Source organism: Papaver somniferum, chromosome 3 (genome assembly GCF_003573695.1).
Source record: "Papaver somniferum cultivar HN1 chromosome 3, ASM357369v1, whole genome shotgun sequence".
In the NCBI taxonomy this organism is placed as follows: domain Eukaryota; kingdom Viridiplantae; phylum Streptophyta; class Magnoliopsida; order Ranunculales; family Papaveraceae; genus Papaver; species Papaver somniferum.
The window spans coordinates 74,901,477-74,924,304 of record NC_039360.1 but is presented as its reverse complement, the minus strand read 5'-3'; the positions used below and the strand labels follow the sequence as shown (position 1 = coordinate 74,924,304).

The 22,828-nt window shown below is 35.6% G+C and overlaps 1 protein-coding gene, 2 long non-coding RNA genes and 2 pseudogenes across 25 annotated transcripts; 2 read left to right on the top strand and 3 right to left on the bottom strand.

Annotated features, from left to right (window-relative positions):
- The window catches only part of LOC113359621, a 31,191-nt pseudogene extending 30,550 nt beyond the window's left edge, over positions 1–641 (bottom strand).
- A 3,400-nt stretch (positions 642–4,041) lies between these two features.
- On the bottom strand, positions 4,042–7,075 carry LOC113356512. Its single transcript, XR_003363030.1, has 4 exons — positions 6,726–7,075; positions 6,517–6,547; positions 4,616–4,780; positions 4,042–4,295 (listed from the first exon to the last, which is right to left on the bottom strand). It is a non-coding gene; the product is annotated as an uncharacterized LOC113356512 (long non-coding RNA).
- A 738-nt stretch (positions 7,076–7,813) lies between these two features.
- Positions 7,814–12,374, top strand: LOC113356510. Of its 23 annotated transcripts, none has more exons than XR_003363028.1 (8): positions 7,814–8,255; positions 8,455–8,479; positions 8,715–8,765; positions 8,997–9,185; positions 10,879–10,934; positions 11,134–11,189; positions 11,280–11,340; positions 11,492–12,374. It is a non-coding gene; the product is annotated as an uncharacterized LOC113356510 (long non-coding RNA). The 23 variants fall into 23 exon arrangements; XR_003363024.1 differs by having other exon boundaries at positions 8,715–8,777; XR_003363022.1 differs by having other exon boundaries at positions 7,814–8,022; positions 8,126–8,215; positions 8,455–9,185.
- A 1,978-nt stretch (positions 12,375–14,352) lies between these two features.
- Positions 14,353–16,755, top strand: LOC113359620 (very-long-chain (3R)-3-hydroxyacyl-CoA dehydratase PASTICCINO 2A-like). The gene is made up of 9 exons (XM_026603222.1): positions 14,353–14,410; positions 14,522–14,588; positions 15,168–15,279; positions 15,371–15,478; positions 15,556–15,609; positions 15,738–15,808; positions 15,908–15,989; positions 16,492–16,592; positions 16,689–16,755. The coding sequence occupies exons 1-9, from the start codon at positions 14,353–14,355 to the stop codon at positions 16,753–16,755; spliced, it is 720 nt and encodes a 239-aa protein (XP_026459007.1).
- Positions 16,756–17,514: 759 nt separating this feature from the next.
- LOC113359619 lies at positions 17,515–20,103 on the bottom strand (annotated as a pseudogene).
- Between the last annotated feature and the right edge of the window lie 2,725 nt (positions 20,104–22,828).

The following is a 22,828-nucleotide window of genomic DNA, read 5'->3' as shown; positions in this document are numbered from 1 at the left end:
AGTTGCTAACTTGAGTAAACAAAAAACAGTTCAAGGAAAAGAGAGTGAGATTGAGATACATACGAAATAACTTCTCGTGCTGTAACTTTGTTCAGATCAAGCCCTTCATGAGATTTTGGATCATTCTCCTCGTAATCTTGCACATAAATAAAGAACTTTGTAAGGAGTAACCTATTATTTTCCGTTCTTTACGGACATCCTAATAAAGAGTAACCTATTATTGTCCGTTCTTTACGGCCTAGTAAACACCATCCGGCTGTAACTAAAAAATCTCCATTCAAACGATTATAAACATCAATGAAGATTAGATAGGTGAAGTATTCATTTTGTTTCTAGATAAATGAACCGTCAATAGTGAGTTTCTCTCATGACAACGACATGTCACATGAAGATCAACATCTGTGATTGGTCTCAAATACTAAATGCGTGACAAACAAATTTCTGGCGAGTAATCAAAGTTTTAACCCTCACATACAAGAAATGCACAATGTAAATCCATGAAATCAGGAGCAAAAATACTGGACAATGTGCATGAGCCCCTTAATGTAACCATTATCACGTACTAGACTAGAGAGCACCGGAAGTCTGGAACCATTCTGAAAACTATTTACTACTCCATCCTTTTTAGTTTGGTCCACCATAGTCTATTCTCAATCCAAAACAAAGGTGTAGATTATCAGATACTCTTTCTTTGGTACAAAAGAGGCACTTGGTTTTGCACCTTCATGGTTGTTGTGGCCCAGGTATAATCAATTCCTCGATTATAAACATGACATATATTGTTCTTCCCTTTCTTCTAGGAAAATTTCATCATTTCATTTAGTACATTGATGCTTGTGCAGGTATAACACCTTTCTGGTATTGTATCCAACTGGAATTACCAGCGAAGTTGGTCTAATATATATCGGCCTGCAGGACATAGAGGTAATGAATTCAATCAAGTCTCTTCTGCATGTTTAATGTATCAATTTTTGTTGTAAGATTTAATTGTAAACTTTCATTTATCAAGAAAGCAAACCTCTTAGTTGTTGACAATGTAATGATCTTCTAAGGAGACCTTTGCAGATTCCTAAAATGAACTGACACGGCTAAGAAAACTTCCTTGATATCTCATTGCCACAAGTCTAGTTTTTAGTCATGCAAAATATAGAAAACTACCATAACTCAGGAATAGAAAAGTTTGTACTATTACCTAATCTCCTATAATTAAGAATTTGTCCTACTTTCCATTAAATAAAATAAAATAAAATGTCCTACTGCATTCTCAATACATATATTGTTCACGTGGTTGATGATTGACAGTTGATAAACACAAAAATGCTACATTTTATACTCATATTTATATTAGCTAGAACTCGGTATTTTTGACCAATCACTCTGTTTTAGTGCTTTTATAGAAAGGGCATGTGAATCCAATCATGTGGAAACAAATGGCTAAATGAGAAGCTAAACCGGCGTTTGCAACAAGCATTATGTCACTCACGGCACCGGAAAAAGACAGCCACTATAATATTCATTTGCCATTACACCAAAGCCATGTCACGACAACAATCATATGGTACAACAAATTGTCTTTGCCCAAGCAAGTTCGTGTAATCCACCAGAGGGTAAACAAGAAGATGGTGAAGACTCGAGTGGAGCTATACTGCCGGAATTAAGAAGTTGGTGGCGTCTGCAGTTGGCGTTCGAGAAGAAATTGCAGCTGGTGGTGTTTGCTGATGCCTCAAGTGAGCTATACTGCCGGAATTAAGAAGAAATTGCATGGATGGTTGCCGAGGCTGTTTTCGAGAAAGAACAAAGAGAAGATTTCGAAGATGTGTATGCTGGTGTGTATCAAATGAAGGAGAAATAATTAGTGCTTGCTGTAGCCGAGTCTGGGAAGAACCGAAGTGGTCAGGGAGCTAGCTAACCTTTGGTTCATACTGCGAAGTGGTCTGTGGGCAATTCAGGTTGCAGCAGCGGAGATGGCAGCAAACGACAGCGAAGCCAGGGTCTTTATGTTGCGAATGGATGGTATTAAATCGAGTTGTGCAGTGGTGATGAGGATGGACCCGTTAACATGGTGGTTAAGTTGATAAAAGTGTGACATTTAGTTGAACGGAAACGAACGACGCTGATGCTGAGGCTACAAGGAGTGGAAACGCTGTGTGTTGTGCGTTCGGTGGATGTCGAGATCTAGATGACCATGGAAGTGATTGAGTTGAACTGTTGAAATGCTAAAAGCCAAGGAGTTGTGTTGGTGTCCACAGGTACCTACAATGAGTTTTGGTGGCTAGAAGTTCATAAATGAGATGGAGAAGGGTTTCGTATGTTGGCTGGTTTTGTGATAACTGACGTATTGCAGTCAATGGTGGTGGCTGGAAAAACGGGCAGTGATGATGGTGGAGATAAAACAACGACTGCAACTGAAATATGGATTTGATTGATTGAGCTGGTTCCAATCTGTGGAGCAATGAAGATGTGTCGACTGGTGGAGACGGATTTTTGTCTACAAGGGAGATTGGTCTTTACTGTGAACTCACACTTTGTTTTGGGGTCAGGCATGGATTGATTGCAGCTGATGATTGAGAAGAATATGGAGTCTGGGGTTTGCTGTGTATGAATGGTTGGTATCTCTAACATGAGTTTCGACTGCAATGGGAACACGGAGATTGACGAGAATTTGTTGGCTGCAGCTGGTGGTTGCTGTTTGAGCTCGTTTCTGAGATGGACTTTGTGTGATGGCCGTATGTCCTTGAATGAATACTCGATGAAGAAAGAATTAGCTGCAGATCTTGAGTTTGTTGAATTGGTTTTGCACACAACTGTTTGAGGCGGCAGTCGAGTTGCAGTTGTGAGCTAATGGCTGAAATGTAATCCGAGTTGGAGACGAATCGAAATTCTCAATGAAGAAATGAAACTGTAAAGAAGTAAAGATGCGTGTCTGTTCAATGGGATTGAGAATGGTTAAGACAGAATGGCTCACAGAAATGTTAGAAGAGTTTGCTGGTATTGGTGGTTGTCTGGTCAGTTCGCAGCCAGGAATACAGGTGGAATCATCCATGATTATTGGCAGTAAGTTGTTTCGTGATTGGTGGTGACACGATTTGGCAGGTCAAGGAATAAGAAGAGGGAAACTTTGGTTAAGGTCCAACCCATGGATAACTCATAATATCAGACCCTTAATTAAAAGAAGTTTAAATTTAGGCCCCAAAATATTAAAAGACCTTGATACCCTTATGCATCTTGTCAAGCCCATAATTAAATAAAATTTAAAATTAGGCCCAAAATTATTGAAATATTATGTGATGATGTTCCAACCACCTCCAACCACCACAGCCACCGCCAACCACCTCCGACCGCCACCGCCACTAGCCACCTTCGACCACCACCGCCAGCCACCTCCGACCACCGTCAGTCAAACCACCTCCGACCACCACCACCAGCCACCTCTGACCACCACCGTCGCCGCCAACAACCACTGCCGACCACCACCAACATATGGATGTGTACACAGAAGTTACACATGCATATGACATGTGTATCCAGAAGTTACACATTCAATACACAAAGCTACATTTGTACATAGATATGTACTTTGTAGTTACATGTGTGTACGCATAAGTTACACATGCGTATGGCATGTGTATCTACAAGTTACACATCCATATGCATGTGTAATTATTTATTACACATGCTATATGTCAGGTTATCTACAAGTTATTCATCATAAAATACATGTATTACTTTAATTTTCCATTTACAATAATTTGTCCGTTCATCAATTACTACAATTATAGTAATTGGTTGTTTGAACACAATAAACGAATTAAAACACTAGATATGGAAAAATCCTAGAAATAATCCACTAGTACACATAAAAATGCATGTGTAGTTTGGAGTTACACATGCATATGAAATGTGTAATCAACAGTTACACATGTCATATCAGGTGTGGTGGCTGTGGTAGGCACTCCAGCAGATGCAACCATTCTTCAGTATAACACCTGCCATAACTCTCTAAGCACCATCACCTGCACTGCCTACCACAGCCACCACATCTATATCTTCCTAGCACCCGTACAACCAACCAGCTGCAAACTAAGAATCACAAATACCTGTTATTGCACTTCGCTGTCATAAACATGCATCTAAACCAGCAACTCCAATTGTATCTGCACTTCACCAGGACCACTATGAGCACCTGTAACTTCACATCATGTCCAACAGCACTGTGCACACCTTCAACAACATTTATCCTACCAGCTACAACTACCACCATGGCTCATATCATCATTCTCTACCAGCATCACTTCCTGTCAAATTGATGATATTAACAACCATTCCATTACTATATGTAAGTAAAATCTATGTAACTAGAAGTTACACATTCAATCAGTATGTGTAAGTAAAAGTTACACATCTAATTAACCTGTGTAACTAGAAATTACACATCTGTTCATATGAACTTTTAGAAGCTACAGATTTAGCAGACCTAATTTGTGTCGAACGACATGTCAAAATATCTATATGCTTCATGAAAATGAGTAAAAATTGAGGAACAAGACAAGAACAAATTAGATAGTACAAAAAACGAAAAATCAGTATAATGGAGCTAAGTCTGGGAGGAGCTCACCATCGGCCTCTTTTGTATCTGATAAATATAAAGGGTCTGGAAAGATTATATCAGATAACTGCACTTCACTTGGCAAGTGACCCGATTCTGTCGAGAAACTAGCAAAAGATTGGTCCACTAGCATTAAGCAACTTGAGCTTCAGTTCGAAAGTTCTCACTTTCAGCCTACAATAACGAGCTCAGGATTCATTTACTACTTTAAGAAACAACCTGAGATGTCAAGAAGTCATGCTTACAAAGTATTAGCCAACATCCCAACTAGAAATGACACGGCTAAGAAATGGCACAATGGTTCACCTGTAAATCTCATGCGTATAGTTCATAAAGTAAAATCTATATTGGAAAAACAAATTGTTCATCTCAAAATCTATTCTCATGGTTTTCAATGACAAAACCATTTAAAGAATCAGAACAAAGAACAAATCCATTAAAAAGATTCAACCAATAACATTACAATAACAATCAAACAATCAAAGTGAAATACACTTTTCATTGAACTCTATAAACACTGAATATCAGATTTATACATAAACTTCATATTTAGTTACACACCAGATAACTTGTGTAACTGAGAGTTACATATGAATATAACATGTGTAATTAGGAGATACACATGCATCTGACTTGTGTAACGTTCAGTTACACATGCATATGATTAATTTATTTTCTAGGATTTATATCTTCCGCAGTTAATGAACAAAACATTATGTGAAGACACCAACAAACCAACATTGAGAAAATATAGACATCGATGAACCAACATCATGGCAAGAGAATAAATGTGTAATCAACAGTTACGCATGCATATTAGCATGTGTAATCAGCGGTTACACATGCATATTGGCATCCATTATCAACAAAACTCGGATATCTATAAACGTTAAAACACAAAATATATCTACTAGATAACAATATTGTTTCTTTAGCACCTATTAAATATATCCAGGCATTGAAACAATTTTTTTTGTTGGATCTAATTTCTCAAACATGATGCGCTCGTCTTGTCATAAAATTAACCAAAATACAGTAATGTACATTTCACAATCATATTCATTGAACTATGCCACAACTAATAAATTATTATACTAGTACTAATTCAAAGCATCTATAGTGAACAGAAAATGCAGGGAATTGATGGCGTCCTAAAGATCACTATTCTAATGTAATGGTTCCTTTCGATTCGCAAATCGACCCAACGGTTGCTACAGAGTTGAAATAAGATCTTAATATACACAAAGTAAAAGGCTAATTTCATCCTTATAAGTACACAAACTAAAAATCTAATTTTGGAACTTAAAATTAGACCAGGCATGTTAAGAGAATCCACTGGAATGACGAAAAATATAAATACACATATGAATAATTATCACACCTAGTTTTTCCAATTCGTCATCTGCATATTTCCTTACTTGTTGGACTAATGAACTTGCATCAGCTGCATTGAAAAGATTGGCCAGTGTCTAGAAGCAACATAAATGAAACTAATAAAAGAACACGACATACTTTATGCGAAATGAAGTTCCAGGCAGTTTACAAAGAGACAAACTATTGCAGTAACTAAATAATATCAATATGGTATCATATGATAAAGTATGGTTGTACGTGTGTCCCATCATATCAATTAAAAATCTAAAACTTGATTGTTTCTCTACATATTCAAATTTGATTGGTAATAGATTAACTAAAAAAAGTATGAGATAAGCTCATACTTTCTCACAGTACACGAGTGGTAAACATTACATGTGACAGTACTACAGTAGACCAAGACTTATTACAAAAAAAAAAAAAAAAATCAACCAAAGAAAGATATAAACCCAAAAGTAAAAATCATCTGAAAAATCATCACATCAAGTACCAAAAACACAATAAAAAAATTCAACGAAAATGTTTATTGAGTTTACCATCATGTCCAAATTGTGTAAAAGACTGTCCCTGTAATGAATAAGGAGATAAAAAAAATGATTAGTATTCCAATTAATTTAAAACCGAAAATAAACTAGATCAAAACATGAAAACCTTAACTCATTAAAATGAAGAAAAAGAACTGTTGATCAAATTAACAAATCATAGGACGAAAACTAATTAAAGTCGTTATTAAGATGATAATTACTTGATATTTGATTGAATATCTCGATCTCAAAAATCTTCAATTCTGACATAAATATTAGATCTGGTTTCAGTGAATATGGAACTTATACTAAGATGATGTACATTAAAGCCGAATCGTGTCAAGACGAGATTGAAAATTTCTTCAAACGCTAACATCTATGTGAGTTGCAGAGAAGAGAGAAGAAAGGAAGAAAATGAAATAATAAAATATTTGTTGATTGGACTTGTTAATTGAGATTATAATTATCTGAATCAAATCAACGTGCCTAGATTCAAAACACATGAATCGATTGATTCATGGAAAATCATATTTCTTAAACCAAAAAAGAATCCAGATCTCTCTCTTCTTCCCCGATCTGAATAAAATCAACCTAAACAATATTAGATCAGAATTAAATGGACCTAAAATTAACTCGAATCTTACATGAACTTTTTTGAATCAACTTATTGAATTAAAATCGATTTACAATTAAAAATCATAGAACCCTAGAAATTATTTTCCCTGGAGTCGAGAGAAAAAGAGGTTGGAGAAGAGAGAGAAAGAGAATAGAGAAATGAAAATTATCTTATGATATTCCTCTTGTATATATACTAAAGGGTAGTGTTGTCATTACTTAAATTTATAATAATCAATTATGGACCAGATCTGAAGAAAATTTGATATTTTGGGTCTGGTAATGTCATTTTCTGAAAGTATGGAGTTGACAATGTATGGTTCATTTAGTGGGGCTTCTATATGTTGAACCCATATAGAAGGGGGTTTATAGTATTTTTCACATAAGAAGATTGCACGGACCAAAGGAGCCAGTGGTGATGGGCTGGACTTGGATATCGCTGGTATGTCTGGACTGGGCCTTGCTTAGAGTTTAGACTCTCCGCAGCAGATGATATAAACAGAACCTAAACCTTTAAAATTCTAAGCCATTCGAGGCCATGCGTCGCGCTGTGGGAATACCTACCTCCTCCTTCGATGATGACCCTCACTCACTCATAGAATTGATCCGTTTCACTTTTTCTCGGGAGGATATTTTTTTCACAAGATAAATTTTTTTTTGTATTTATCGCAACAAAAAAAACAAGACAAACAAAAAAAAACACGAAAACAAAAAAAAAACACGAAGAAGAGTCCCGCAAAACAAATTCTTTCTAGCTTTGTCTTCCTTCTCCATCTCTTTGTTCATCGTATTTGTTTTGATTCTTCTCCATAACCATAGTTCCCAACTCATGTGATCTCAAAACCTACATCTAAGATATATATTTCAGAAAGAAGAAAAAAAACAAGTTTCCTGTTGAACGAAGTTGAATCTCCATAACCCTAATCACTTCTCCGTCTATCTTCTTCTCGATTCTCTCTTCTTTTTTTCTGATTTACTATTGATTTATTTTGTTTTTCTGTCGCAGCCGATATACTTTGATAGGGAATCTGAAAAAGGGAGTAATTATTTTGCCATGCAATTCTCAAAAGGATCAGATACGATTCATAATTTGTTGGTAAAGCCTAACCCTAATGTGTGTTGATTTTATTTTCGAGGTAAGTTATTTTCTCAAAAAAGCATCTATTCCAGTTATTTTATCCGCCGCATCCCTTCATCTTCCTCGCTCTTTCTTAGTCCCCTCCCGGCTTCTACCTATTTTTAATCGTTCTGCTTTCTTTTTCTTTCTGCCAATTGAGTTATTTTCCTCTTCGTATATTGTGGTATTGATTCACTGTTTTATTGATTTGTTAACAGCTGCGAAACGAGAATTCTCAACCAGGTACGAATTTGCTTTTGATTTTCTTTGTTTGTTTGTTTGAATAATGTAAATTATGCAATGGACAGGATTAGGGTCTTTAATTGGGGTTATTGGTCAATAATATTAAGTTCAAAAATAGCTTTATGTACTGTGTATTATGCAGCTTCCAATAGAACGGAGCCAAGGAAAAGTATCTCCATCAAGCATTTTTTACTGTTTTTTTTTCCTGATTTACTTTGCCTGTTTACCATCTTAGATTGAATTGAACGTTGACTTGAGGTTTATGCTGGCAACTAGGAGGATCTTGGTAGGACTTCCTGTAAGTTTACACTTTCTGTATGGGTGATAGAAATCAAGTCACCTGGATAGTGTATGTAGATGTAGTGATATCTATACTATAGATGTTTGCTAAAAAATTTAGTCTTCGTGATTGTTATGTGCAAACTCTTTTGTGTATAGTTAGTTAGTTTTGCTAAACATAACGTTGTCAGGACTGAATTAGGTCTCCTAGCAGGATCAAGATATTTTTGCTTTGTAGGTACCTTGAAAGCGTACTAATTTGTACTAATGGCTGCGGGAATGGGAGCGCATATGATAATAGAGAATTGGGGTCCATGTGCTATTGGTTGCAGCAATGAGGGAGCTGGCAAGAACTGATTTGGAGCAATGATTGCTGCTACAAGTTGTGTTGTGTTTAGAGAGGCAAATATAAGGAACGTAGATGAAGGTATATCAAAATCTATGTAAATTTGGTATGAACACTCATTTTTGGTTCAACACATATTTTAACATTTATATGAAACTCAAGACCACAAGCATGTTTGGTATCTCCACTACGTACGTAGCATGTCAGATGGTAGTACGACTAGCCAGGGGATATTGATAATGCTTTTTCATGTGAGGTATAGCCAAATTCTAAGCTTCACTTATGGTTAATTTATTAAGACTAAAAGTGGAAAACTGTTTATTGGACCAAAAGTGATTGGATTTTTGTTTTTGCTGACCAAGGGAGAAAAATTTAGTAATCTAGTTGCTGACTGAGGGAGAAACACTTTCTCATTCATTCATGCTCAACTCTCCCTGCTGCAGAGAAAAAAAACTGCTGCTCTTGACTGAACTTGGTTAGCATTTGTACATCTAAAGTTTGTTGCATTGGAAAACATATTTCTTTAGATGTATTAATGCTAAACCAATTCAAGCTAGGAAAACTAATAAAATTCCAGTTTATACTGCTGCTAAGCTAGCTTCAGCTTCAAGTAAAGGTAATTAGTCATATGTTTTTTATGTAGCAGTCATCTCAATGTTCATCTATAGTCTATACCCATAATAAACAAATTTTGGTTTGATTTTCATACTGATTTAGCAAGTAAAAATCGGTTCTGAACAGTGTGATTGAGAGTTGAAGTACTTTTGTACTTGGTATTGCTATGTTTTTTTAAAGTAACAATATAGTGGTCTGCTTACACAATCAAAATAAACATTTTTAGAGTATCTCTTAGTGTCTTCCAATGGCTAAATTAGACAGGGAATATTTACCTAAACATCGAGTTGATTTCCATTATTTTCTTAGTTTTCATTTCTGAGTATGTGCATCTTTCCACTGAATGCAGTTGAAAGATTTACTATTACTTTAAATATTTACCTAAACATCTTTCAACAAACAATCAATATCAGCATGTCTCTTTTCCTGTAATTACTCCCTGAATGGGTAATTTAATTGTAGTGGAAATCTGAAATTTACTTCCTTAATCTAGCAATCATGTGCTCTTTAACTCTGTTAATTATTTTATGGGTATTAAGGTTTTGTAGCCTGTAGGTGTGTTTGCATATCATGTACGATTAGGCATAGGCCTAATTTAAAACTAAATTGTTTTATTGATTGATTCTTCGTTGCTTCTTATGACAATGCACTAGGTTGAGTAGTTGAGATAAAAATTTGGTCATATGTACTCTTTCCCTTTGCCTAATTCTTGGCTTTCTTCATACGTAAGGAGAGCATTGTTTAGGAACAAACTGATTGTCATGACATCTAATGTGGTATCTAGCGCTATATATAGCATATTTCCAGTAGGCGCCAGAAAAAGAACGCCATGCACTTATTTCAATTTAGATTGTACTAATAAATTAAACGTCTGAAGTCTAATGTATTTCTCGAATCTGCTCAACGCTAGCGACACTGTTTCTCAAAATTAACCATGAAAGAATAGTGTTTGTGGGGTACATAAAGCAAAGCCCCAACTTTTTTGGCGTACATAAAAGGAAAACCCCAACTTCGACTTTTCTTTGGATGGTGAATCTGAGCCCGTGCAGATTACAAAGAGGGTTCTTACTACGCAACCATTTGTTTTTTTTTTGCAATTGTTTTTTTTTTTTTTTTTTTTTTTAAGGTTAGTTACTTATCTTCTTTCATTTTTATTTAGATGTGGTGCAGATTACAGAGAGGGTTCTTACTACGCTAATATATGAACTACTTTGAGTACGTGCCCACAATGTCATTTTGGTTATCGTTGATGCAGCCATATTATGGAATGCCAATGAGTATTACAACCAATATTCCTTCATGATATCTTATATTTTCCAACACTGATGGAGCATTAATGCACCATATATATCTGGACCTTATCATAAGCATGCATATTTTCTGATATTCTGATATTGATGTGGTTACCTTGCAGATCTATTAATCTCACTGAAATGTCATTCTATGCAACTTTGCATACCTTTTATATTGGTAAAAAACTACACACTTGATTGCAGTTTTTTTAAGGTTCCTTTCTTTTTCTTTGCAGACTTAAATCTAGGTCCTTGACTTTGTGTGCAGATCTGTGTATCGTATGTAAGTACCACAAAGACGTGATAAATCTGGAAGAAGTTGAGAAGAGGTACAAAGATCAGTTATACAAGATAGGTTATCAAATATTCTATGCATAGTTAACATAGATTCGTTATGTATATCCGATGTTTACTTTAGTTTTCACAGTTTCTGAATCGGGTTTTCATTGATTTATTGATCTATCATCTTTGCTCATTCAGAAGGAAAAAGAAGGTTGGAAATCAAGCTTACCTTAATTCAAATATGTCCATACTCACTCCAGTAAAGTGTACCCCAAGGGTGTTTACAATTTAATGTCGGTACGAGAATAAAACTGTGAACAAATCACTTTAGCTCTCAGTTCTTATATCAGTCGTGTTTATGCAATTGGCAGACAGGTACTCACTGGGCTTCACAAAAGGGACAAAGCCCTCTACAATGGATACAAGACTGAATGCCAAAAGTAGTACAGAAATCTTGAGACGTTTGAGAAAAGGTGTAAGACTAAGTTTGGAGCAGGAGAATAGAAGAGTAGCAGATGAAAATGTGGTTTTATGGACCAAGTTTAGTAAGTTGGTAAATGTTAATGGCATTGCATTTGCTTCTGGAAGCATAACATGTGGGTTTCCTAGCTTTTTTCATATTTTATAGATGATGCGTCTACTTGCAGAACTTGCACACTAAATGTCGGCATCAGGGTTGTGCAATGCAGTCTTTGGTGCGTTCTGATTGTTCCTCTCATGACACCTTTTTACGTCTTTGGAAACACTAGCGACGTTAATTCTCATAATGATTTAATAGTAAGTTGTATAGTCTCTTTGCCATAAATTACTGGCTAGGGTATTCATGCAGAGAGTGAAAGATGCCCATGTGCAAGAAAAGGATCGACTTTTTTCAGTGATGAAGGAAGACACCTTTTTGAAGCCATATCACAGCCAATCAAACTTCAATACATTTAAGGATATTAATTATAGAATCATTATGTATACCGTATACTTAATCCCTAAGCTCTGAAAATGTATATTTGGAGAGAGTATAATGTCTAAGTTCTTATTAGTTTTATTACTGTCTCTTTTATGATTCTTTTTTCTTTCACATTTTATTGACTCCAATTCAAAACAAAATTTCCAGTATAAGCAGGTTTGGCTCATTCTTCATTTATACACGGCCTTTAATTTGCTTATCAAACCTGCATTCATTTTCATTTTTTGATTTTCTAAAGTCAGTTTAGTTTTCTGTAATTTATATGAAAGTTAGAATTTTGATGCATCATAACTAAAGCCACACAGTCGAGATTGTGATGTCCCACGAGAAGTTGCTACTGGCATTATCGATTACCAGGTTCATCAAATGCGTTGGGATAGGGCGCGGCGAAGTCGAGCCACACCAAATCAAATCGGGATGGGGCGAGGTGAAGCCGAAGCTGAGCTTTACCAAATCAAATTGGGAGGGGGCGAGGCGAAGCCGAGCTTTACCAAATCAAATTAGGACGGGGAGAGGCGAGGCAAAGTCACTCCTAATCAAAAATGATAGCGACGAGCGAGGCGAAGCCGAGCCACACCAAATCAAATCGGGATGGGGCGAGGCGAAGCCAAAGCCGAGCTTTACCAAATCAAATCGGGACGGGACCAGGCGAAGCCGAGCTTTACCAAATCAAATCAGGACAGGGCGAGGCGAGGCAAAGCCACACCTAATCAAAAAGCATCGCGAAGGACGGGGCGAAGCCATGCAACACCAAATCAAAAATGCATCGGGACTGGGCGAGGCGGTGTCGAAGCCGAGCCACACCTAATAAAAAATATACCGTGATGGGGTGGGATGAAATCACACGACACCTGATAAAAAAAAATATGGCTAAAAGAACAAAAATGCCCGAGCGTAGCACGGGCACAAAATCTAATTGAGAAGAACAGAAACAAAGGAAGGGAGGCCGCCTGGAGTGGGGAGGAATCCTGTCAGTGACAGACAGGGACGAAAGAAGGTTGCGGCTACGGCTCGGCTAGGGTTTGAAGTTTGATAATTTCTCATCCGTTTTGACTTGCTTGCGATTATCTTATATATATTTATGCTGTTGAGAAAGCCATGTCTAGCTAGAATTTTGTAACTAGGATTCTTTAGTTGAAACCATTTTTTAGCAATAGATCATGATTAAATTGATGATATTTGGTTTAAGGTAATTATGAATTAATTCAAATAATTCTATACTTATTCTCTATTGATTTGATGTTGAATATTCGTTGTTGCTTCATCGGCTTTGTACGAGACAAATAGCCTAAGTGCATATATGTCTAGTTTTGCAATTTTATTTGTTATCGTATTTGATAATCCATGCTTAGGTTAAATCATTTGATGGGTTACGCTTAGAAGAGGCAAATAACAATTGTGGACCTACGAATTATCTTTCAATAATTTTCTTGTCATTATAATTTGATATCCCATGCTTGGAATACTTTGATGGGTTATACTTAGGAGATACAAGTCATATTAGAGAAAGTATACTGATAATAGGTGTTGCAATAGAACAAAGATGTAGATGCATATTTCGGATTACGAATTCTTTTCAGTACCAAATAGAAGTAATGGTGGATACCTTAGACCCTGGTTACCGACTCCCTTTCTCATTGCATTTAAGTTATTCTTTTTAATTATCTTTATTATTCGATTCTAAAAATCTAAAAACATCGTTCGTGTTAGTCGATTAGAGATATTGATTATTGATATTTCCACCGCTCCTTGTGGGAACGACCCGTACTTGCCTCTGTCTACTAGTTGGACATCGTGCGATTGCAGTTTATAACATATAGGCATCTCCGGATCCTATCAATTTTTGGCGCCGCTTTCGGGGAGCGGCTGTGGAATATTGTAATTAGTATTTCTGATTTTGTAAATAATTAGGTTTTTATTTTATTTATCTATTTTAATTGTTTTGAACATAGTCAGGTGTATAATGTAAAAGACCTTTTTTTATCCTTGCTTACTTGTGTTAAACTGTCAAACCAGTGGGTTTGAATTTTGTTCAGTATCTTCTTCACCTCAATCTTTATGATAATTTTTGCAGGGATCTGAGAAATACTGCATCAGGATGCCAAACCAATTTAACTTCTCATTTGATTACTTCTATGCTGCAATTATTGCCCTCGGCATCTATGTCCCAAGCACATAATCACAAATTAACTCCTTCAGACTCGAGCTGTTTTATTCCTTGTAGATTAATGACTGATCCATAATTTTGCAATTTGATCTTATTGCAGGTAGTCCTCATATGTATCAATATATGCTTGGGCAGAGGAAGAAAGCTCTCGCCAAATCCAAGAGAAAGTAAACAAGCCGTAAAGGAATTTTATAGCGATCAAATGGTTAATCTGATCACTTGTCAAAAGCAAAGGAAGGTGGTTTGCCATATTAACATTTTATCCAGTTCATCTCTTGTTCTTTTCCTTATTGTGTTTTCTTGATTTATATTACTGGTTTGTACTTGTTCATCTATAACAATCTCTTTGTATCCGGAGGTTGATAATTTAATGCATTGGTTATTGAGGGCTAAATTTATTACATTCTCCCCTTGATGCTGATTTTAGAAAATCTTTTTCTACTGAATTTCCTCAAGCAAAAAAGAAAACAATTGTACATTTTGTTTGTATTTTTGAAATGTTCTTGTCATCTCAACAACATAAATTCCTCTCACCTGATATTCTTGCCCAAGCAATTATCGGTTTCATTTCTTCCTTCGTCCCTTTACAGAAACATTCTCAAAGAATTTCGATGGAGTTATTTTGAACTTCATGTGCTCACAACCAATGGTGAAACACCCATTTTATGCTAATCTTTGAAAATAGGATGATTTATATTAATTTGGTAGTTTCTAATCTGACTTTTTGTATGTGAATTTGTTTATAGGTTTCAGGTTTTGTATACGGATTTGATGACTTTGAAAGAATCAGGTCATGAACATGTTTATATTGCTGTTGAAAAGCCTCTGTTACTTGCTCAAACTGCAGCTGTAATGGAGGTAAACTTAAACGAACTCTGGTGTAAAAAGAGATTCATTTTTGGTTGTATTTTTGGAATTTCTTTGATAAGTTTGTTTGCCTTGTTGATAGATTCTTCATGGTCTCGTAGGCTTGGTAAGATCTCCAATTACAACAACTTTGCCACAGATCGGATCAAGATTATTTGTAACTTGGGGAATTTTGTGGAGTTTTCCTGAGGTATTCAGATTTACAATCATTTTATAGCTAAACTATTGTATATTAGAAGTTGACAGAGTAAATGTTTTGGTTTGCAGAACCGAACGCATGTGCTAGTTAGTTCTTTGGTAATAAGTTGGTCGATTACCGAGGTATGAGCTCTACATGATTGGAATGTGCAAGAATAATCAATATTATTTCATACTTGCATTCAATTATTTGACATGTGCTTGTTTTTTGCATATCTTTCTAATTTTGTAATGTTTCATGTTGAGTGTAGATTATCAGATACTCTTTCTTTGGTACAACAGAGGCACTTGGTTTTGCACCTTCATGGTTGTTGTGGCTCAGGTATAATCAATTCCTCGATTATAAACATGACATATATCGTTCTTCCCTTTCTTCTAGGAAAATTTCATCATTTCATTCAGTACATTGATGCTTGTGCAGGTATAGCACCTTTCTGGTATTGTATCCAACTGGAATTACCAGCGAAGTTGGTCTAATATATATCGGCCTGCAGTACATAAAGGTAATGAATTTAATCAGGTCTCTTCTGCATGTTTAATGTATCAATTTTTGCCGTAAAATTTAGTTGTAAACTTTCATTTATCAAGAAAGTAAACCTCTTAGTTGTTGACAATGTAATGATCTTCTAGAGAGACCTTTGCAGATTCCTAAAATGAACTGACACGGCTAAGAAAACTTCCTTGATATCTAAACTCATTGCCACAAGTCTAGTTTTTAGTCATGCAAAATAGAGAAAACTACCATAACTCAGGATTAGAAAAGTTTGTCATATTGCCTAATCTCCAAGAATTAAGAATTTGTCCTACTTTCCATAAAAAAAATAAAATGTCCTACTGCATTATCAATACATATATCAGTGTCTACGTAGTCGATGATTGACAGTCAGGTGTATAATACAACAGGCCTTTTTATATCCTCGCTTACTTGTGTTAAACTGTCAAAACAGTGGGTTTTAATTTTGTTCGGTATCTTCTTCACCTCAATCTTTTTGATAATTTTTGCAGGAATGTGAGAAATACTGCATCAGGATGCCAAACCAATTTAACTTCTCATTTGATTACTTCTATGCTGCAATTATTGCCCTCGGTATCTATGTCCCAGGCACGTAATCACAAATTAACTCCTTCAGACTCGAGCTGTTTTATTCCTTGTAGATTAATGACTGAGACATAATTTTGCAATTTGATCTTATTGCAGGTAGTCCACATATGCATCCATATATGCTTGGGCAGAGAAAGAAAGCTCTCGCCAAATCTAAGAGAGAGTAAACAAGCCGTAAAGATCTTTTATAGCGATCAAATGGTTAACCAGATCACTTGTCAAAAGAAAAGGAATATGGTTTGCCAGATTAACATTGTATCCAGCTCAGCTCTTCTTCTTTTCCTTATTGTGTTTTCTTGATTTATCTTATTGGTTTGTACTTGTTCATCTGTAACAATCTCTTTGTATCCGAAGGTTGATAATTTAATGCATTGGTTATTGAGGGCTCAATCTATTACATTCTCCCCTTGTAGATTTTGTTTTTGTATTTTTGAAATGTTCTCGTCATCTCAACAACATAAATTCGTCTCACCTGACATTCTTTCCCAAGTAATTATCGGTTTCATTTCTTCCTTCGTCCCTTTACAGAAACATTCTCAAAGAATTTCGGTGGAGTTATTTTGAACTTCATGTGCTCACAACCAATGGTGAAACACCCATTTTATGTTAATCTTTGAAAATAAGATGATTTATATTAATTTTGTATCTTACCATTACTGATAAAACAGTGGAACATTCCACAAACTCAGACGACAAACATAAGAGGAGGATAACAAGCAGTTCTGGAGTACAGTAACCTTATAAGTTTTAGGATGAAAAAACTTCTTCAAGGGAAAATAAATGAATATTTCATTACTTAAATTGAGGTAATATCAGGAAAAGAAAAAAAAATGACCAAGGGGACTGTCAGAAACAAAATTTGAGCGTCCTTCTAGGCTTCTCTTGAGTTGGCGGTATTAGAATGTGATGAAGTTATTCGATGGATTTTATTCATTGGCAGAAGCACTTAGGTCTACTGTAAGATCAAGTTCCTGCAAAATGAAGAACAAAGGGAAGCGATTAGTATTCAACATTTGTCAGAATGAGAAAACAAGTAATCAAGTTGAATAATCCTCAGAAATCTTGATAACTATGGACAGTTCACATTACCAAATTGCAAGAAAATATTACCTTCCCTATTATTCGATTGACAATCACGTCAGTGACGGTAGAGTCAATGTGTGTCGTTGCATCATAACTCTGTAAAAGGTTGAAATTTCAGCATATGATTAGTTTTTCGTAAATCAACTTTCATGAAATGTGGAACATTAGGGGTACTTGATATTCACTTTTCTATTAGTTTTGATGCAATAAGAGAAAATGTGAGATAGAGGTGGAAATGTGTTTATCTGTCCGCAAAATATTTTGCATACTTACAATAGATATGTAACAGTTGTCATCTATGTCCTTATTAGTGGGTTCATATCTGTCATAAATGTCAAAAAATGTTTCATCAACAGGTCCAAGTAGTTCGATTCCAGGCTGCAGTTCTGTCTCGGGATGGTCAGTTTCTGCTTCAGTTGATACAAAAGCAATATATTTACCTTTTGGTGCAAAATTGTGCGCATACGAGCAACATAAGAGGTACCTGTATCAACGATTATTTTCACATTTCTAAGATACCTCAAGTTCCAGTTACATCTCTGAGTACTTGGTGGCATAAGTTTAGCGCCAAGAAACAAAGGAAGAGAAGCTAAACTTACATATCTGATTTACGCCCAAGTTGCTTCTGAGGCAGAATCACTTGAACTGAGTGAGAATCACTGGTGTTTGGGATAGGATGACTTATTATGCAAATTGCACGCACGACTCTTCCGACCTTTTTAACCTCTTTGCATCATACATGGAATTTCAGAACCTGTTATGCGAGACTGTTGACGGGCAAAATGTTTGAAGATCGGGTATTGACATATACCTTGTCAGGCAAATACGAAGGGTCTCATACAATTTTCTTACCTTTGGCATTTTACCCTTCAGATGTCACGCCGTTTGCTTTCCCATCACCGTCGAATTCTACCTGTTATTTGCGCGTAAGGTACTAATCAGTGTTGTTCATGTTCGGGTATTAGTTGGCATTGCTGAATTTTCAACGAGTCTAAATGCATTCATATATTTTATGTTCTATTACAATAGTTTGCAATCCACAATTTACTTCAGTGACAAATTGTACCTTGCATTCGGGCTTGTGAAGCATGTAAGTTCCACCATAAACAACACTAAGACGAGCAAATCCCTTGAGATTAAGATGCATATACAATGTTAAATCCTAAGCTTTATCATTTCTTGATAAATCCGTATAAGCTACAGACAACACTAACCTGTGGGAGTTCACCCAAACCATAAAGTGGATAGATATAAGGAGATCCTCCTTGAAAACGTGTCAATGACTCTGCATAAAGCTTAAAGCCACATAAAAAAAAAAGAATCAGTAGTAGTACAAACTACACTGATAAATTGTAGCCATTGAGACATTGAGGTTGGAACAGATAACTAGTACATGGTCAGTGTTTCGTCTGAATGTACGTTGTTTTGTTTCTGTATTGCCTTACATTTGAAACCATAAAGTGAGTGAATCATTATTCCGATTACTGAAAACTACAGCATGCGACGGTCCTATGTTGTGGTCCTAAGATTTGTGTTTCTAAAATGAATGGTCCATGGACTCTTTCATTCAACACCTACTGTTCCCCTCACATGAAACATTTTCAGTGCACTAACTACCAAATCATCTTTTCTTCATTAGCACAAAACTGAGATAGAAACTCAAGAGGCAAAGGTAGACTATATAGTTGGAGTTGGATGGATGTCTGTACCGCAAAAACCAACTTGGTAGGTTTCTCAAGATAAAAAAAGTTTACCTTCATTTTCTTGACAAATCCCATAGCAGGTTCATCCAAGTAGCTATCATCTTTATGTAGTGCCAAAGCGTGGCCAATAAAGTCAACCGTATTATCTTATAATACATATTTCCTACACGAAAGTACAAATTTCAGGATAATACAATTGCGCTTGATAAGAACTACTAGAGTTTCTAACTTGAGTAAACAAAAAACAGTTCAAGAAAAAGAGAGTGAGATTGAGATATATACAAAATAACTTCTTGTGATGTAACTTTGTTCAGATCAATCCCTTCATGAGATTATGGATCATTCTCCTCGTAATATTGCACATACATAAAGAACTTTGTAAGGAGTAACCTATTATTGTCCGTTCTTTATGGCCTAGTAAACACCATCCGGAAGTAACTACAAAAGCTCCATTCAAACGATTATAAACATCAATGAAGATTAGATAGGTGAAGAATTCATTTTGTTTATAAATAAATGAACCGTCAATAGTGAGTTTCTCTCATGACAACAATGTGTCACATGAAGATCAACATTTGTGATTGGTCTCAAATACTAAATGTGTGACAAACAAATTTCTGGTGAGTAATCAAAGTTTTAACCCTCACATACAAGAAATGCACAATGTAAATCCATGAAATCAGGAACAAAAATACTGGACAATGTGCATGAGCCCCTTAATGTAACCATTATCACGGACTAGACCAGAGAGCACCGGAAGTTTTTAACCATTCCGAAAACTATTTACTACTCCATCCTTTTTAGATTTGGTCCACCATAGTCTATTCTCAATCCAAAACAAAGGTTCTAATATCGCAAAACCCACATTTACTTCTCCACCCGTTGCAGTTAAAATCCGTTGTTCCCTTCACTTACTGATGGTTAGAACATTGAAGACCAATTTCATACTGGTAGTAGTATATTAGCATTAGTAGAAAGTAGTTGGATCTTCACACCTAAATTAATTAATTGCATTCCTTTATTTACATCACTTGTTTGTTATTATATGTACTAAATTAAAATCCCCGTTTCCAATTCCTGTAAACCCTAGAAAAAAATCCAACTGTTAATAATAGCAGGTTTCTTATCAGTTCTGAAACGTATCTACCTTACTATTTACAATTGAACTATCTTCGTTAGCTGGTAATTTAAATCTGTTTCTATCTGATTTTGTAACTTTTTAATAGAATTCTCTGTTTTTGTTGAGATCTTGGTAGTTTCGAATCTGACTTTTTGTATGTGAATTTGTTTATAGGTTTCAAGTTTTGTATATGGCTTTGATGACTTTGAAAGAATCAGGTCATGAGCATGTTTATAATGCTGTTGAAAAGCCTCTGTTACTTGCTCAAACTGCAGCTATAATGGAGATAATGTAGGATCCAAATATCGCACAACGGTAAGAGTTTGCGAAATTTTAGATAGAGCCTGCGAAGTTATAGAGAGAGCTTGCGAGAAGGTAGCGAAGCTTGCGAGAATGTAGTTTTGGCGCGAGATAATATGAGCTGTACTCCACTACATATGAGCTGTCACCCACTAGGTAGAATCCTATATAAAGAGAAATGCAAGAGAGAGAAAGGATAGATAATCAGAAAGAGAGACACACTTTAGGAGAGGATACATTCTGTAGAGAGAGAAAGTAGAATTGGTTGTATTATTATTATCTCCTTCTTCTTCCTCCTTCAAGAACCTAGAGCTCCAAATACTCGTTAATGGAGTCTCCATGTAATCAAGATGTAATTACAAATAATCATAGTAAAACCTAACCCCGTGGATGTAGATCAAATTGATCGAACTACGTAAATCTTGTGTCTTATTTTCTATTTTCATTATCTTTATCTTTATTTTCATATCAAATAAGTTTAGATCTAGAAATCATAGTCATGATAATACAAAGGGTGTGTTGTAGGATTTCCTGCAACTACATAATGGAGCTAGAAACAGGGACGAGTAAAGGATTTATCCTTCCTGTAACTTGTTGATTCAAAAAATTTTCATGAAGATTAGCTAATGTTCATATTTTTCTAGATTTACAAAATTTAGGTTCAAAAATGGAAATTTTATGTAAGAAATCACACTTTCAGGGAGTAAACATCATCAACAATTCAAAGACACGAAAAGAGTGAGAGAAAAATTAGTTGTTGTGGTGAAATTTAAGGAGAAATGGAAGTTTCAGTGAAAGATTTTCATGTTCAGGAGAAGAAGGCAAATGTGAAAGAAGTTAAGGAAGGACGAAGAAAAGATAAGAGGAAGATGCTGCAATTTCTATTACAAACAGAAATTCGCACAGATGGTTTGAGCAGGAGCGAGTAAGCGATATGTCACGGGTTCGAATTTCACATAGACACATATTTTTCATTTTCTTCTCATTTGCATGGGAGAATAAAAGAATAAGAGAAAAACATTGTGCGTTTATTTCGTAAAGAGATTCTTGAACAGTTGGTCAAGAGAACAATATGTACGTTCGTGGTCGCAAGTTCGAACTTCCATGCGAGCATAGTTTTCTTCCTTTTACAGATAGCGAAAAAATGAATAATTGCGCAGTATTGTTTCATTAGTTCTCAAAAAAGAGGTAGCACAGTTGGTCAAGCTTCGCTAGAGTGATTTGTAAGACTCGAATTCGAATCCCTCATCAAGCTTAATTTTTCGCACATTTTTGAAATCCTAAAGGAGAAGAAATGGAATAAAGTACAACATTGTGTGTTTCTTTCGCAAGCAACAAGTAGCGCAGATGGTCAGAGAAAGAGTATGCAAACTAGAGGACATGAGTTCGATTCTCCCTGTGACCAAATAATTTTTGCTTCGCAAATATTCATTTCGCAGAGTTGATATTTGATTACTTCGCACAGTCTTTGATTATTTTGCAAGAGAGGGTTAGCACAGTTGGTCAGGAGACATGAATGCAAGCAACAGGTCGCGGGATCAATTATTGCTTCTCGCATGTTTATTTTTATTATGCGAAATTTATACAGAATTGCCTCTTACACAGTTGGAATTTGATTACTTCGCAAGAACTTTGATTATTTCACAAAAGAGGCTTAGCACAGTTGGTATGGTGCGAGGAAATCCAAGAAGCAGATCAAGGGTTCAAGTATCACTTCTCACACTTCTTTTTGCTGCGCGAAATTCATACATTTCAAGGCATTTATTCACTTCTTTGACAACAACAGCGACTCATATGAAAGATAAGTACCACCTCCTTGAACATTTTTACTTTATACTAGGAACGAATAAGAAGATTTTTGATTTGATTTACAAAAAGCGATTCAATCGCACGATTACAAAGATTTCAAGATTTCAAAGATTATAAAGATTACTAAGATTTCAAGATTACAAAGACTTCAAATTACAAAGATTGCGAGATTTCAAAATTACAGAAAACTAAGAAGATTCAATTTATATATTTCTCTAGAAAATT

Coding starts and splice junctions, on each gene's coding strand:
- LOC113359620 (XM_026603222.1), top strand. CDS start 14,353: ATGCCAAACCAATTTAACTTCTCATTTGATTACTTCTATGCTGCAATT. Junction 15,610..15,737: donor TAAGTTGGTCGATTACCGAG/GTATGAGCTCTA, acceptor TGTTGAGTGTAG/ATTATCAGATACTCTTTCTT. Junction 15,990..16,491: donor TCGGCCTGCAGTACATAAAG/GTAATGAATTTA, acceptor TAATTTTTGCAG/GAATGTGAGAAATACTGCAT.